General features: G+C 38.4%; 1 protein-coding gene across 4 annotated transcripts in view; it reads right to left on the bottom strand.

Annotated features, from left to right (window-relative positions):
* Window positions 1–18,746, bottom strand: part of ELP4 (elongator acetyltransferase complex subunit 4) — a 211,441-nt gene that overhangs the window by 59,651 nt on the left and 133,044 nt on the right. For all 4 annotated transcript variants that reach the window (XM_075837738.1, XM_075837739.1, XM_075837741.1 and 1 more), the window contains exon 9: window positions 14,876–14,982. In XM_075837738.1, the coding sequence (XP_075693853.1) occupies window positions 14,876–14,982 (107 nt within the window). The remainder of the gene's footprint in view (window positions 1–14,875; window positions 14,983–18,746) is intronic.

The following is an 18,746-nucleotide window of genomic DNA, read 5'->3' as shown; positions in this document are numbered from 1 at the left end:
ATCCGCTCTTCACAAAGAGACCATGAAATTTCTTACAAAACATGAGGCGGAAGCAAATCTGACAACAAAACCTCTTCCTGGCAGGTTTATTTCTTAATTCCTGTCCAGGGGAATAATCTGTTTATTATAAAATCATAGTGAACAATATGTTGAACACAACCAGATACATGAATGACGGGAAAGAGTAGTCGGATGGCATGTCACTGTGGATTTACTAAAGCCATTTGTGGAGGAGGGGAGAGGGGGGGGTCTTAAAATCCAGTCTGTTACACTCAGGGGCAACATAAATACAAGGTAACCAAAATTTTATATTCAAAATAAAAATACGGGGACAAATAGGTCAGCCTAGCTATAGAGATACATACAATTCTAATTTTAACACTTTGTCAGATCTGGAAGAAGCTCTATGTTGTAACTTAAAGTGTTTCATTAAATTCTTTGGTCTTGGAATTGGATCCAGTTTTTTTAAAATAAATTTTTCATACATTTTTTTGGGGGAAAAGAAAAAATTTAGTACATTTTTGTTTGGTTAACCATAAAGCATCCCTCCTGTTCACCATAAAAGTATTCCATAATATGGGAAATGTATAGTTAATGTACACAGTGCCATCTTTTTAAGTGTTTCTACCACAGATCTGCCTGCATTCTCTGATGAACCAGCGCGGATGTCGTCAGGAGTTGTACACACAGGATGGACCAGCGCTGATGTCGTCAGGAGTTGTAGACAAAGGATGAACCAGTGCTGATGTCATCAGGAGTTGTAGACACAGGATGGACCAGCGCTGATGTCGTCAGGAGTTGTAGACACAGGATGGACCAGCGGTGATGTCGTCAGGAGTTGTAGACACAGGATGGACCAGCGCTGATGTAGTCAGGAGTTTTAGACACAGGATGGACCAGTGCTGATGTCATCAGGAGTTGTAGACACAGGATGGACCAGCGGTGATGTCGTCAGGAGTTGTAGACACAGGATGGACCAGCGCTGATGTCATCAGGAGTTGTAGACACAGGATGGACCAGCGCTGATGTCGTCAGGAGTTGTAGACAAAGGATGAACCAGTGCTGATGTCATCAGGAGTTGTAGACACAGGATGGACCAGCGCTGATGTCGTCAGGAGTTGTAGACACAGGATGGACCAGCGGTGATGTCGTCAGGAGTTGTAGACACAGGATGGACCAGCGCTGATGTAGTCAGGAGTTTTAGACACAGGATGGACCAGTGCTGATGTCATCAGGAGTTGTAGACACAGGATGGACCAGCGGTGATGTCGTCAGGAGTTGTAGACACAGGATGGACCAGCGCTGATGTCATCAGGAGTTGTAGACACAGGATGGACCAGTGCTGATGTCATCAGGAGTTGTAGACAAAGGATGGACCAGCGCTGATGTCGTCAGGAGTTGTAGACACTGGATGGACCAGCGCTGATGTCGTCAGGAGTTGTAGACATAGGATGGACCAGCGCTGTCGTCAGGAGTTGTAAACGCAGGATGGACCAGCGCTGATGTCGTCAGGAGTTGTAGACACAGGATGGACCAGTGCTGATGTCATCAGGAGTTGTAGACACAGGATGGACCAGCGGTGATGTCGTCAGGAGTTGTAGACACAGGATGGACCAGCGCTGATGTCATCAGAAGTTGTAGACACAGGATGGACCAGTGCTGATGTCATCAGGAGTTGTAGACACAGGATGGACCAGCGCTGATGTCGTTAGGAGTTGTAGACACTGGATGGACCAGCGCTGATGTCGTCAGGAGTTGTAGACATAGGATGGACCAGCGCTGATGTCGTCTCATCTTGTAGACACAAGATGGACCAGCTCTGATGTCGTCAGGAGTTGTAGACACAGGATGGACCAGCGCTGATATTGTCAAGAGTTGTAGAGACAGGGGGAGGGTCTCAGACTACTGAATCACAGTGGGTATAGGGTAGGCTGAGGAGCTAGAAGCCATTTTAGATGAATGCAGAGGTGACCAGGATTCCGCAGATCCACGGTAAAAATACTAAAAAAGGAGGACACCAGGTAATTTGACAATACATTTCCCATATTATGTCAAATTTTTATGGTGAACCAGAGGGTGTCTTTAAAGCTGTTTTCCCATCAGGACAACACCCTTTTGCTTGGTTGCTCTGCTGAAGTTGAGCTCCTGATGATCAGCTGTTATGGAGAGCTGAATAACCTAAGTGCTAAAACCCCAACAGGGAATATATGTCTTGTTACTTTTTTAACCACTAGGTCCCAGACCCATGGAAGAACTTTTCTATTTTTTAATTACAGTAGGAAGAGCAGCTCTGTAGCACAAATTGCAGCTCTAATAAGACTTAGGAGGAAAATATTCACGCAAGTTTTATTATTCAAGCACTTTAGAAAAATGTAAATAACCTGATTTTAGTTGATACTGATATATGATATTTGTAATAGTTGTACTGGCAATAGGCTGTAGTTTGTAATTAGACTCAATGTGGCGCTATAAACATAAAAAATATAAACACAGACTAAATAAAAAAATTGAAGTTGTTTTTATATATAAATGAAAATACCTAATTTACTGGAATATACGGTAATACATAAAAATAACAAAATGGAATAAAGTAAAAATATTAACACGGGCTATATAACTATGTACAGTATATATATATATATATATATACATACACACATATATATATATGCAGCCCATTTTCATAGTTTTATTTTATTCCCTTTAGTGTTATTTTTATTATGTATTACATTCCAGTAAATTTTATTGAATCATATTTGGGTTGTTTTGATGGACTTTTTGGTTCCTTCTTTGGTCCTGATTTTGTTAACACATTATCGCGCTAAGGCTATATTCACACTAGCGTCATGGCTCCAATTTATAACGGAAGCCATAGTGCTGTGATTGATACGTTCTATGAAGGCTTCAATGGAAACCATTGACTTGGGTTCGGTCCGCCAGGGTTCCTGTCAGGGTTTCCCTTAATGTTTTTTTAATGCAAGAATAGTGCCGCAAGCTGCGCCTATTCTTGACATCAAAATCATCTAAAGGGTGGTGTGAACAGTGCCTATGGAATACATTATTTTTTATAGTGTAAATAGGTACCATATAGTTCATACAGCAGCATGTGAAGTGATCTGTAGTTAGGTGGTGCCAGGACCTTTTGGCTATACCTCTACCACAATTGCTACTGGTGCAAACAGCCAGTTCTTAAAGGCCAAGAGACCTTAAATAAACATAAAATACAGAAACTAATCCATAAATATTTAATTTATTTGCATTATAACATTGCTATACCGCTTCCCAAGAAAAGACAGATGTCCATTTCACTTGTATGTTAACCAAAGTCCCCATGATACAGCCTTTTGGCCGAGTACACCTTTTCCGTTTATGTCCTTGGAAGGACAGGCCCTTATTTCTTGGGAGAAAAAAAACGCAGAGTTGGAAACGATCACGTTGACATATATATGTAGAGAAATACGTTGTTTTTGTATTCCTTCCTAGTACACTGATGATGAAGATAAGAAAAAATATCCTGTTGGAGCCAGTTACTGAAACAGCAGCTTCAATCAAAAATTTATGACCTTTTTTTTTTTTTCAGAGAATTAAGGGACATACTATAACAACTCTGACACCAAGGCTAAGGGAATGTTATTTTTAGACATCAGGATGATGCACACAAAGCAGAAATGGTCCACGAGCAGATTAAAATTCCAGCATTTAGGTTTCTTTTTTCAATTTCTCAAAATTCTTCACCAGTCCCTGAGAAAAAATACAATATTTTGTATTTTTTTTTAAAGTTTATACCCATACCTACGCTGGGAAGATGTGACCCATGCTTAATATATGGCTTGTTGCTACTCTAATGTAAAAGGGCATTGCAGTTCTAAAAATATAATTTGACATTTTATACAGCAACGGGAAATCAGAAGGTAGTTTATCCTCCTTGTCTTCTAGGAGTGATAGAGCAAAAGGAGTAAAAATATCACATGCAAACATGTAGACGCTCGTGAAATCTGTGTAGAACGCTCCGCAGAATATGGTGATGCTATATAAATAATGGGACTACTATGATTGTTCAAAATGGACACCAAGTGTTCACATGGTCATCTCTTCCCTCAATCCTAATTACTTCACAATATCATACAGTCTCCTTCCTTTTCAAGCAGCCTCCCAAGTCAGCTCTCCTCTTTTAGTTTGAAGGCATTGTCCGGTTTCATCAAATTAAGTTACAGAATTTTTCAATAAATTTTTTTGTATTAATTCCTCACGGTTTTCAAGATTTCGGCCTTTTGTTATCCAGTAGGACCATTCATTGTTTTCTTCCAGTGGATACAATTCTGTTCATGGTCATGTGATCGACACACAGGTGCACGGCTCGTTAGAAGACAGAGCTCTGGTACACATAATTAAACTGTAACGAGCCGTGCACCTGTGTGTCCATCACATGACCATGGACAGAATTGTATTCACTGGAAGTAAATAATGAATGTTCCTACAAGCAGAGATCTTGAAAACCGTGAAGAATTAATACAGGAAGTATATTGGAAAATTGTATAACTTTTAATTATACAAAAAAAAAATTACATTATTTGCTGAAACCCCTTTTAAGCCCTTATTGACCCTGGCAGAAGATGACTGTGCAGGGAGAATCATGACTGATCTACGGCACCCTACCGTGAAGACCTTGTTGCATACATACTACACAAGTCAGCTCTTGATGTCAAGGAGCTAAGTTTGTTGACTGTCTTCAAATAGAAATGCAGATTTTTTTGGATGAAGGACCAAAACGATACATGGACCAATTTGTATTATTCACAATAACAAGGAAAACAAGAGTGAATATAATTGTTTGGTTAAAATGATGTTTTATCCTTTAATAAAGTAATTAAAATTGAGGTTACACTTTAAATGAATAACGTCTGCTCCTAAGGAACGGCTATGTTATTAGGATATGTGCTCAGTTAGGGACTTCCAATGAGAGTAGATATCCGATTCACTGTGAAATCAATGCCATGTCTCCTCTCAAATGGGCAACAGAATGCAACAAAAAAATAACTGGTCCCATACCCATAGGGTATACTGGTTCTGTTGAAATAGCATCATGGCTTCCATTCTTAACAGAGCAATGACCGGTTTGACAGATCTATTTTCAGACAAATTCAGATGAATTCCTTTGACTTATTATGGGTGGGTCTATGGTATTTTACAATCAAAAGCAATGGAAACCCGACAGAACAGAACCCAGTGCCAGTATTAATAGATCCTTAGCACTTCTGGCATTTATAAAAGTATGATGGTCTATCCTAATTCTATCATCAATATTACAGTCCCAGGAAAACACCTTTAAGATTGTTCACGCATTAGCAAATAAGTGCTAGTCAGTCAATAGTATCCAATCAGTCCAGTGTGGGAAACACAATTGTTCTACACTCTTCAACATTGAAATTGCAACACCAAGAAGAGCCAGTTGTAAGGTTATGCAAATCGAGGAAGTAGCGGGTGTCACGAAGATCTGCAAATTATCAAATATTCAAGCACCGAGCTCCAATCTGTGGAATGTGGGAGGGGCATAAAAGCCAGATTTAAAGGACCGTTTTTTAGCCACATGACACCTCAAAAATCGGATCAAGTGGTGTGGGAAGATTGTGCGATGCCTCCTGTTCGTCGACATGCCAGTTATCGCCACTTGTCTCAAACTGAGAGGGACAGAATCCTTGAACTGAGAGACCTTGGTTTATCACCCAGGCAGATCGCTTCTCGCCTAGGCTGAGATGTCAGCACTGTTCAACGTTGCGTGTCCCGGAGGTTGGGAGAACAACAACGAACAGGAATGACAGCAAGAGGTGCGTGGAGGGGAACCGCTGCACAGACGGATCGTCTGATTGGAAGAATGGCAAATAGTGATCAATTCTGTACTGCAAGTGAAATTGGACGTCTCTTCCCAAGCCTAGGGTGGCAACCAGTGTTAACACAAACTACCAGAAGGCATTTGCATGACATTCGGCTACGCGTCAGACATTCCGCTACAGGTGTTTCATTGACCAAACAAAACCGTTCTCAAAGGCTATCATGGTGCACAGCAAGACCACAATGGGGACTGGAATGGAGGACTATCCAAACCTATCTGAGTCCAAACTTTTGTCTCGGACGCAGTGATAGCCTGAGATTGGTCTGGAGACCAGGTGTGTAACGCTATGAAGAGGCCTTCACAAAGGAACATCACACCTGTCCTACTCCCAGGATTATGGTGTGTGGTGGCCTAATGTATGGTCGTTGGACCAATCTAGTCTTCATTTCAGGTACACCAACAGCTCGGCATTACATTGATTTGCTCGCGAAACCAGCAGTACAGCCATTTCTCCATAGTGTCCCAGAAGTCGTTTTTCACCAGGACAAAGCCAGGCCGCATGTTGCTCATGCTACTGTGGGCAGCTTGCATGGACTAAACAGGCTAACGTGACCTGCAGCGTCTTTGGACTTGTCTCCCATCAAGCACATCTGGGACTTCATTGGTCACCAATTGCAAAGGGAGCTGCCAGCAGCCAAACTTGATGATTTGCGTTCAGCGTGGAATAACATTCCTCAGACAACCATTAGTAACCTAATTGATAGCATGCCAAGGCGCGTAATTGCGTGTATTTCTGCGCGTGGCGCTCATACTCAAATTTTTCCATCTTGGTGTTGCAATTTCAATGCTGAGGACTGTATGTTGGTAATCCAGGAGTACCAACAATTCTTGCCAAGTTTATATCCTATGCAATGTGTTGGAATAATCTTGCCAAAAAATGTTTACTCACAACAGGGACATTTTATTTTTTTTTGTAATCTATGGCTAGTATTAGTCCACTACCAATTCTACAAATATAGACATAATCCAAATTAGGCATTGCAATTATCGTTTCTTATCCTACGATGTACAATGCACTTTAGATAAATGTGTATTTGCTATTCTGAAGTGGTATCCGGACCGAGACTATGGTTTGTTTTTCTCTTTTTGTTTTGTTACCAACCGATTTCGTTTCGGTACCGGCATATTTGTTTATGTATTTTGTTATTGCATATTGTAAATATAAAAAAAAAAAAACCTGAATTATAAAAAAAATAATAATATATCGACACACGTATATACGTAATAGCATTTAACTGTTCTTAAATTATATCAGAATGAGAATTAATAGCTAAATGACACTTAATTAAAGGGTCCTATATGTGGCTCGAACTCTATAAAAGCTCAGGAAAAAAAAATGGAAAATAAACAGGCATACTTGGCCCAAGGGAAAGTCAACAAGATGGCGGTATCAGCCCATTTGGAAAAACAGCAGAGTTGCCTGGGGCTTCCTCTATCATTCAGACATGTCCCTGTCACTAGACCATCAAATGGAAACATTAGAAAAAAGATATAAAAAATTATTACTTACAAGCAATAACAAGAATTAATACAGTAACAAAAAAAAAATACCATTATATATATTTTTGTTACTTCAATATAAAAAAATATTATGTCTTTTTGCATACATATGCATTGCATTATCTATCTATAACCTTTTACACACAGACTTACATTCACCTATTATAAATATTATATTAACATGATTTAGTAATAAAAAGAAAAAAAACAACTTTGTAATATCTTTTTTATAGCAATTCGGTCTATGAAAGGAGATTACGACCTTGGCTGTAGGTGATCTTATATGTACAATAGAGTCATAGCGAGTGTCAATAGATAAGAAAAGTGGACACAGGATGTTCTATGTAAGCAATCCTCGCCCACGGATGCCCTCCACAGTGGAGTGACTGCAGCCATGCCCCCCAAATCTGACCTTAGGGATTTAAATAAAATAGGCAATTTCCAACTATTTATAGCAAGGCAGCTCCAAAGATGCACCAAAACTTTCAATACATTCATAATGTACATCATTATTACATCCCAACTTTTTGTCAATTTAGTAAATACTAAAGGGAGCACATTTATAGATTACAGTCCATGAGGCTGTACAAGGAGCCGGGGTGTACGTTAGAGTGGGGGAGCCGAGCTCAGGTTGATCCGAACCCTCCATTCACATTGAAGTTAGCAAACAAGGTAGGAGGATCTTACCTTGCCCTCCTCTCCCAGAGTGGTGGCAAGAGAAGAGAAGCAGAAGAGGAGAACCATTTACATTTTTTGCTATGGGCCTGTTATAACTATTTGTTGAGTGGTTCTCAAACTCTGGGACTGGCATCAAAAGAGAGGCGCCCCCTAGTTGTTGGTGAGGCAGTTTCACAGAAGTATTATATGCTGCACAGGGCATTTTCTGGTTGCTGCAACCTCTGGTTTAGCAACAAAATTGAAAATTTTCCCCCCTAATTTGAATGTTATATAGGGTTCAGGAGAAGAAAGAAAGATAAATTGAGAAATATTTTAAATTTTTGCATGGACTTCGACTACTAGTATTGAGGCCCAGGAGCCTTTTCTGGCTGGTGCGGCCCCAGTAAATAAAAGTTTTAGTAGCCCTGATCTAGTGATTTCACACAAAACATAATTTCAGTGAACATACATGCCAGTTGATCCGGAAAGATTTTGATCTTCTTCTAAAATTATTAAGTATAATTTGCCATATCCTATTACAACCAGTTAAACATAAGCAAAGCCGGGAACCCTAGGCAGAGTCAAAAACACATAGTCCACTGCACTGTGACATCCTACTTGTTTAGTTGACATCTTAGTCAACTAGATTTTAGAAAAAATATCCAAATACTTCTATAACTTGCTTTGTAGTAAACTTTTTGAAAAGTAAAAAGACCAATGTAAATTTGGCTTTGAATGTTTGCTCTGTGCACATTTTCCCAAGCCTATGAATGGGCTCTTACAGCAATGTTCCAGTGGAGGACTGTTATCATATCATTTAGCTGGGAAATCTCTAACATATTTGACATACTTGGAGAAGTTACCTAATCAGGGAAGTTTTAGCATGTGTCTGGTCATGTAGCCATCTTTTAGTCAATCATCAGAAAATCAAAGGCAAATTGGCATGACTCAACCCAAACTTTAATACCGCATGATTGTGTCGTGTAAGCTTGTTTTGTGCGAGGGCTGCTGTGGTTTTAGCAGGGAGATTAACGACCGGACCTAAGCTGGCCTACAAACCTTGCCCTGCTGATGCCTCAAGCCCTTTGAAGTCTGACCACCATACCTGGCATAACTACAGTGGGAACTAGACTGGTGTCACATCTAATCAAGTTGCCTGCCTCAGCAGCGCTAACTATGGAATTACTAATTGGCCCAATTGCGGATTATACCTTTTGCTACAAGATTCAAGACAATAATTTAGTCAAATGATGGTTTTTATCTCCTTCTAATTAAGATTCCAAAGGGGGAAGAAATAGGATTAGACAGCCAAACTTCACTATTACTTTTTTAAAGATTTTATTCTCTATTGAGCCACCATGTGTAGAAAAAGTATATATACACATTTTCCTATCTTCCCCCCTTAAACTGAATATTCATATGGGAATCATTGTGCTTCACTTAATGGGGTACTCCAGCTGCAAACATTTATGGCATATCTATACAATGTATGTAGTTAGCACCTTGCCCATAAACATGCTGAGAGTTTAAATATCACTTTGATCATTATTGGTCAGATCAGCCAGAGCGTCCCCCAAAAAAATTGTTAGTTGCGCTTAAAAATTATTCTCAGTCTCTATTCATAATTTTTAATGTCAACGAGCTACAAAAATATTTAGGGAAATGTAAAATCTTAACAGTTGGCAAAATTATTTTCTCATAAAAAAAATGCATAATTTAGATCATTCAAGAACGTAGATATCTACTTCAAGTTATTTGAATACAAAAATTCTAAATTCTATTTCGTCATAATATCAGAACGTAGCCACATTTTCAGGTTTATGGCCACCAAGATCTTGGCCAAACATTTGTTTGTCCAAGCAATATCTTTCCAAACCCACCTACTCATTAACATGGCTGTCTGGCTCGGCCAAACAGGCATGATATTTCTGTGGAAAGATGGAGACCCGAGGCTGTCAGATGCATATGGTGTCCCTTATCTTGGAGAGAGGCAAAGGAATGGACAGTTAAAAATCCAACCTGTGAAAACCTCAATTTTCCACAGTGAAGACTTTGAGGACAGCTTGGCTGTCCCCATAGACATTACATTAAAATCTGTCTGTAAAAATTTAGATTTATAAATTTAGACATGCAAAGCCTCGATAATATTTATAAATATTGGGTTCTATATGAAAATTCATGAAATCTTGACTAAAAATAAAAAATAAACACCAGACAAAAAGGCACTTGAAACAAGATCCCTATCAAAGCCAATATTTTTCAATGGGACTCTCTTTATGAAGGCACAGCAGAGACATTCCTGTGGCACAGTATTGACTTGGTGGCTATGGTGACGCTGGACCAATTCAAATCTTTCTGTTGGATGTACTACGCGTGTATTTTTCTTTTTCAGTAAACTCTTGATGTTATTCTCCCCCTCAAGAATATTTTCGTTTGGCTTCCATCTATTCTCAAAATCTCAGAGGCCTTAGTTGGGAACAAAAATATTCTTAAAAATTAATATACTGGCAAAAATATGAATATCGGTTAAACTGAATGTATAAAAAAACAATAATACCGGATGGAACAATACCCATTCGAAAAAGGAACGGTGTAAGCCAGTGAATGTCAACCTTATTCTATAGGGGGGACTCCTGAAAAACATTTTCAATCACAAGGAACTCCTTCTCCAGGGAAAGTAATGTCGAGCAATGGGCTGAAATTAGTTGGCCAATCAAGAGAGACAAGAACCGGCAACACCTTCATTAGACCAATGATGCAAGGTCATCTTAACCGGGATGGCTCACTCCCAGATATCGAATCGATTCACAAAGCAGACGTTCCTCGCAACGTGTGATTTATTCATGCCAGACTTGTGAATACAATTGGTCATTTTGGCCCCACACAAATGGGCCGTCCTCAAGCCCAAATGTTGCCCTCTTACTGTATGCACGAGTATGACATAAATAAATAATACCTTTGCGAGGACGATGCGGACGAACCGAAATTAGTTTAACATCTCTTCACAAATGTCACAGTTCTTACTGCTGCCGTCTCTTGGGGTACCACTGACCCGTTTCCAAGGAGCGCCAGGGTTCTGTAGATCCTTAGTTAGTAAACGCAGATGTAAGCACTGGTATTCAAGAGGTGATCAGCACTTTTTTATTTTTTTTTAGAAATGTGTAACATTTGCTGTATTTACTGAAGTTCTGCAAAGTTGTTCCCAACACAGCAAGAGCTTCTTGCCAAACTATAGAACTGTGTTTAGATATCTTAAGAATTGATATGCTGTATAACCACAGCTGGGAAAAAAAAGGACCAAAAAGTAAAGAAGTAATTTTGTCATTTGAGATGTAAGTTGTGGGCTCTATGACCAATAGGGGGAATCTAGCTGATCTAGTTGCACAACTAGATCACTTTCAATGCTACCAATGTTTCAATTCTTACTATATTTTTTCCTAAGACAGATCCACATGCAAACTATGAAAATGTATACCCCAAGCCTTTGGATCCATCTGCCACCAATTACCAGTAAAAAAAGAAGGACAATAAAAGTTTACTCTTTTTTTGCTTATATGTTCAGTAACCTAACAAAATGTAATCCAGATGTAAACCTGCCAAACGCATTTCAAAAGAACATACTTTTGACGTAGGTCTGCAAATAGAATCCAATGGCAATGTTATAGAATAGGTCTGTGCACTTCTTTATTTTTTTTTAGGTATAAAAATGTATGTCTTATGTTGGACACATACTGGTGTGAACAGAGCCTAAAGCCAATCATATGAATTAGACAGCTGTTGGGTGAACACCTGTTTGTCCGACAGTCATCATTCACAACCTCTGAAAGCACCCTTATATCCCACAGGAAGAAAAGATCAAACATGTTCCAATGTCGGGCAGCTCTGAAACATATCAGATCATTGGTCAATTCCTCGTTAAACCTGAAGATTTGGTCGACTATCATGAATATGCGAATGTGTGAGCGATGTCCCTGGTTTGCTCTTATCTCTAGTCACATTTCAAGGTTCCTTAATGGGTCAAACATGAACTTATAGGGTGGTACTAGAGAGACCGTTTTCTTCCTTATGGAGTTCTAATTTGCATACTATTTCCCAGGTAGCATTGCCTGTAAGACTTCCTACCAGCTCGCTCTAAGCAATGAGAACCAATACCTCCTGAGAGCTACAATGTACATAGGTAACTTTAGAGAGGCATTTGACCCAATAGTTATAGTATCTACAATCCATCTATCTATATCAATCTATCTTCACAATGTGTCTGTCTATACAAAGTTTTAAAACGTGAAACCCTGAGGGTATGTTCACACGCAGTGTTTTCCGGCGTATTTCGGTGCGTTTATGCCTCGAAAAAAACGCCTGAAGAAAACGGAAGCAGAACGCCTACAAACATCTGCCCATTGAAATCAATGAGAAACACAGCATTTTAGTTCATACGGGGCGTCTTTTTACACCTATTTTAAAAAACGGAGCGTAAAAAGACGCTCCGTAAAAAGAAGTAGCATGTCACATCTTGAGGCATTTTTTTGAAGCTGATTTTACATTGAACACTATGAAAAACGCCTCAAAAGAAGTCTGAAAAAAAGCCTCAAAAGAAGCTCCAAACTAAAAGAAGCTTCATTTTCAGCTTCAAAAATGCCTGAAAATCAGAGGCTGTTTTCCAGAGAAAAAAACAGTATACTAATTTTTAGCCGTTTTTTGCAGAGTTTTTCACGGCCGTTTTTGGGGCTGATTTTCTACGAAGTCAATGAAAAACAGCTCCAAAAACGGCTCAAGTGGTGGCATGCACTTCTTTTTATGAGGCTTTTTTTTTTACGCGCCCGTTTTTTTTAAAATGGCGGGGTAAAAAACGCCCCCTGGGAACGGAATGCAGTTTTTCCCTTGAAATCAATGGGCAGATGTTTGGAGGCGTTCAGTCCCGGCATTTTTACCCATTTTTTGGGGCGTTTACGCCCCAAAAAACGGCTGAAAATAGCCCGTGTGAACATACCGTCAAACTTTACAACCACGTACTGTATGATCACTATGCCGAAGCAGATGTGATCATACAATACACCTAGGACATTGTAGTTTACTTACATAGTAATCCTAAGCAAACCTCTAAGGCTACATTCAGACGAGCGTGACAGATTTACACGTGTAAAAAACGTGCTTAAAACTGTCCGTGTGCGTTGCGTTATTGCATCAGTGTGCTTTGCGAGTGGCATGGATTTTTCACGCACTCGCAAAGCAAAGCACTTTTTTTTTTTTCAATGGAATTAATGCACAAATCACGCAAGCACACGGATGTGCATCCCTGTGCTGTGCATGGTGTTCACTCACCCATTGACTTCAATGGACACGTAGGTGCGTGAAAACTCACCAATATGGGACATGCAGTGAGTTTCACGCAACAGACTCTCTCTGCGTGAAAACTCACGCATGTGTGAACGGCCCCATTGATATGGGGGCCGTGTGCTGTGCGGTGTTTTAACGCACGGCACACGGACGAGATTCACGTTCGTGTGAATGGGCCCTAAACCTTGTTGAACATTGCTGCACTGTTCTTGTGTACATAAACTACAAAGCCGGTCTACTTTATTGTATTTTCCTATGTAAATGTTACCAGAACATTAACAAATCAAAGTGGAAAATCAAAACATAAACAAGATAAATAAATTCACTTTCTCTAGGTCACTGAGGAAACAGCGGTCACAAAGAAATGTGAGATTTTGTTTCAATTGGGTTCTAAGGGAGTGCCTCGTGTATAGGACCCTCTAGCACCCATACTGAGATGACCTGCATGAAGAACAGGCTGCCCGATTAACTATTAACTACTCCCAATAAGATCAGATAATTAAACGCACTGATAAGCATTACTTAGGAGGAGGGCACCTTAATTTGTCAATGGCTAGCACTTTCCTGGATGATTTATAGCACGGTCCCACTTGCAAGTGTGAAAAAGAAGAAAGTGAAATAGGACCCTCAAGGTGTCCCTTGGAATTGGCCAACTATAGACGGAGCAGGGTCAAGAAAGGGCCAAAATAGTCACTTAAGGGTGAAGTCCCAGAGACCAAAGCCATGCCAGCCTTCATTGCCTATCATCTGGTGGTGGCCTAAAATATGCTAATTTATTGGTGACAATTCTCTTTTTTTATGGTTTAAGGCTGCTGAGGACAAGTGGCTTGCTTAAAACCTTTTCATTCCAAAGGAGATTAGGGACACACTGGATTGTGGGATGGGTTGGGGTCATGTAATGGCTTTGTTTGCAGAATAAGCCACACTGCACATATAAACCTGAAATACAAAAGCTCATACCTTGGAAATAATTTGGATTTTAGGCTTTTTTTATGTCGCCATAAATGGCAAAAAAATGGCTCTCAAAAATAAAAATCCTTGAAAAGACTAGAATAGTTTTTTTCCTTCGCGTCCGCGCACATTAAAAGATAATTGCCAGCAACATAAATATATAAGGCTCCCTAGTTCGTCCCATCTCACCAAATTAGAGCAAGTAATTAATCATTAGACATAGAATTTTATTGAATTAAGTCTCTGGCCTAGTTTCCCCTGCATGTTTTAAGACATTATTGTGTTTTCCCTAATTTGAGGTATGACGTGCCATTATATTTGCCGAGACTGGATATGACAAACAGTAAAGACATCGAACGTAATTAGGAGTTTGTGCGCTCAAGCGGATCCCATTGCCTATGTTAACCACGTAAATATTTGCATTCTTTTTATTTATTTATTCACTATTATTATATATTTACTTTAAATATTTACTTAACTGTATACACCGATTTTTTTTATTTACAAAACAAAAAACAACCACCCAACTTTTTACATTCTTACCTCAATGCTGAACATCTTTCTTTTTAATTTAAAAGCCAGGTCTTTGGTGTCTGACCCATCAGAAATCAAACTGTTAAGTCGAGGAATCTTGTGAACGAGAAATAAACCTTGGGAGAAAAAAAAAATAATACAAAAAAAATCAGGGACAAAATGTAGAGAAAAAAAAAAAATCCTGTCTTCGAATGAATAAATTTGAGTCTTAAAAGGCAATCTTGGTATATTTGAACACATTCGCTTGCTTTCCCTATTTAGACTGAAGCTTGCTACTGAGACCACTCAAGCAAGCTGGGTGATTATGCTCAAGTAATGAAGCAGAATAAGATGGAGGAATCCTTGTGCAAGGCACACTAATTGCACTTTGGTACAGATGTACAGATGTAAAGAGGGATCTTAAGACTTGTCAAAGCTACGGCAGATTTGTGTGCGATTTTCTGCTTGTATTTACAGTAAGCAAATACGGCTATCGCCTTCCAAGCTGCCCACGGCTCTGTGGAGTGATCTTTATTTTATTAACTGCACCAGTAAGCAGCCAACACAACATGGTTTTATGGGTTACTGATAACCAGTGAAGTTCTAATGAAGGCTATTTAATTTTACACCTTGCTGTTCAGCTTTATCTGGTGTGAGAAATAATTATTTTTAGGAACGTAAATGGTCGGAAAGAAGAGAGACTGTAACCCCCTTCATCTTTCCTGGTCTGATTTTTTTTAGGCAATAAAGTGTGTGTTTAATGTTCCATTCTTGTATACAGGGTTTCGAATGCCATAGGTAGACTGCCAGGCTGGCATTCTGTCAGCAGAAATTTATGCTGATCCCTTCTGACAAGGACGCTGGATGGCTTTTTTGTGCTGCCGAAAATAATTTCTTAAACAACCCAGGGGTAATTTTCCACGGCTGATAACTACGAAACGGCCACAGCCATTCACTGTCGCCGTTTTGACGGACCACCGGTAGATGTAAATTGTTCATGGAGTGAGGGTTACAATTTGAAGCAATTAAACAAAACCACCAAAAAGCTACAAATCTGTACATTTAGGTCAAGGAGTCACATAAACACTGAATAATATATTTTTCGATATACTGTATGCTGCTTGTGACCTGTGTTTGTAGTTTTCTCTAAATGTGGGAAGAATATCCAAACAGTTTTTTGTTGTTAGTTTAGTTTTTTTTAACCGAATCAAGAAAAACGGATCCAATTTTGAGCCTGCGGCCAGAAGTCTAAAAGGGAATCTGATTCTCACCAAGGTTACCATGGGGCTACAGTATTTGTAACCATAATAATGGCAGTAATTTATGCAAACTGCGAGCACCGCCCTGAATTACAACCGTTTGCCATTCATTTCTTTCAACATTCACGATGGACACAAGTTAACCCTTTTGAAAACTTTTTCTTTTAATCAGGGAATTATAATTAAAAAGTCCAACTCTCAACACTAATTAATTTGTGGAATACAGTAATGTAACCTCATTGTACGAAGTACCTGATGTAGAAAAATTATCAAATATTTAGTCAGTTTATTTATGTTCTAGTTATGTAATTTGTTATAAGGCTTGTACAATAGGGATATTTCATGATAGATAGATAGATACATAGATAGATAGATAGATAGATAGATAGATAGATAGATAGATAGATAGATAGATAGATAGATATGAGATAGATAGATATGAGATAGATAGATAGATAGATAGATAGATAGATAGATAGATAGATAGATAGATAGAATGAGATATGAGATATGAGATATGAGATAGATAGATAGATAGATAGATAGATAGATAGATAGATAGATAGATAGATAGATAGATAGATAGATAGATAGATAGATAGGAGAGATAGAATGACATAATAGAATGACATAATAGAATGACATAATAGATAGATAGATAGATAGATAGATAGATATGAGATAGATAGAATGAGATATGAGATAGATAGATGATAGATAGATAGATAGATAGATAGATAGATAGATAGATAGATAGATAGATAGATAGATAGGAGAGATAGAATGACATAATAGAATGACATAATAGATAGATAGATAGATAGATAGATAGATAGATAGATAGATAGATAGATAGATAGATAGATAGATAGATAGATAGATAGGAGAGATAGAATGACATATAGAATGACAATAGATAGATAGATAGATAGATAGATAGATAGATAGATAGATAGATAGATAGATAGATAGATAGATAGATAGATAGATAGATAGATAGATAGATAGATAGATAGATAGATAGATAGATAGAGATAGATAGATATAGACATGAGATAGATGAAATATAGATAGCTATATAGATACATATGAGATAGATAGACTGTCACAATCTATTTTGTAACAGATTCTAATGGACCCCATTGATTTATAATAATTTTTATTTACTGGATAAAATGGTGCAGCAGGGTATGCTATATTCTGGCTATTAAAGAGTAACAGAGACCGGATATATTTTGCTGACAACCTCCTTCCCAGTAGAAGGTTTTGCCATTTCGAAGTGTGGGAAAAGTTGGTGACAACCACTGTAGGATATATATATAGCGGCCATATTGGTTGTCGCTCAGATTTCCAAAAACTATACAGAACTAAGACAAAAACTACCGTACACAATTTTTTAAAATTTCTTTTTAACAATTTGACAGACAACTCCAGGTAAATTTAGTAGTGACTTTTTAATTTAAAGGGGGAAAGCTCTTTAAAAGCATGACGAAACTGAAGTAAACATTTTTTTTTTTTTTAAAGTATAGTTCTACAAATATACATTTTTTTTCAGGTGAATATACACCAGGAAAGTTTTCGGAGGATACTGGTGAACATCACATCCCTGATACCCATCTCTATCTTGAGTTTTAGCTCTCCCACCCCCTCCATCAGGCATTTGCATTTATTTATTTTTACACATCAACTAGACTGGGAATGCCAGATTTGGAAATTGGCAAAAAGTCAAATTTTTGCAGCTTCCACAATATAAAGGAGTCGCTGGTAGACATATTGTATTTTTGTTTGGGGAATGAAAGCTCTGTAGACCACTGAAATAACAAATAAAAACATTCTGGAGAGCGGCCATATGTCTGTCACAGGAGGACCGATATTAATTCATTTTACATGGGAAATACAAAATGTTGAGAATATTAAAGAAGATCCAGCTCAGGATATGTTGGTCTATAATAGTTTGTTACAAGAGACAACATAGCTTTTATTATAACAAATAAAAATGAATATAGTAATCTTAAATCAATCTAAAAATCTAATTAGCATAAACTTTCCGTTTATAAACTACATACAAAGATGCCGTTTTGATGGAAAGCGGGTGGGCAAAATTCGCAAATGCTTTAAATTTCACAACTGTGCCCACCGTGCTTAAAAGGTCACTAACCGTTCAACCAACTTTGTGTAAATCAATAGTACAACAAGTTAATATACTGTAAGAAACATTGCCCTATACAGATGTAGCCAAGTTTATCTTGACTGATAATTTGCTGCAGCGTGATATCACACAACAAAAGGCATTCAAAAATTCAAGTTTCTTGACACTGTGCATTTAATGCGTTAAAAGTCATGGTAAAGATGGCTACATCTGTGTCTAATTAGAGAAAACAATTATTTTTCTGAACTCGTCAGCCCCCCCATAACTGTTCTCTCAGATTGCATGCTGCCAATAGAAATCTATGGAGGGGGAGGGGGCAGACTTCTAGTAAGTGTAACTCCAGTGCTGGATTCACAGCTACACTGCTCCTTACTACTGTATAATCTCCTCCATGTTGCTGCTGCTTCTAAAGAGATAAGGGAAAAGGATATTCTCTTGTCTATGTGTATTCTGTATAGTTGAGATAATAGCAGTTAGATTCCACTCACTAGTT

This window comes from Rhinoderma darwinii, chromosome 9 (genome assembly GCF_050947455.1).
Source record: "Rhinoderma darwinii isolate aRhiDar2 chromosome 9, aRhiDar2.hap1, whole genome shotgun sequence".
NCBI lineage: Eukaryota > Metazoa > Chordata > Amphibia > Anura > Rhinodermatidae > Rhinoderma > Rhinoderma darwinii.
The sequence above is the reverse complement of the archived record's forward strand: the minus strand, read 5'-3'. Positions and strand labels throughout refer to the sequence as shown.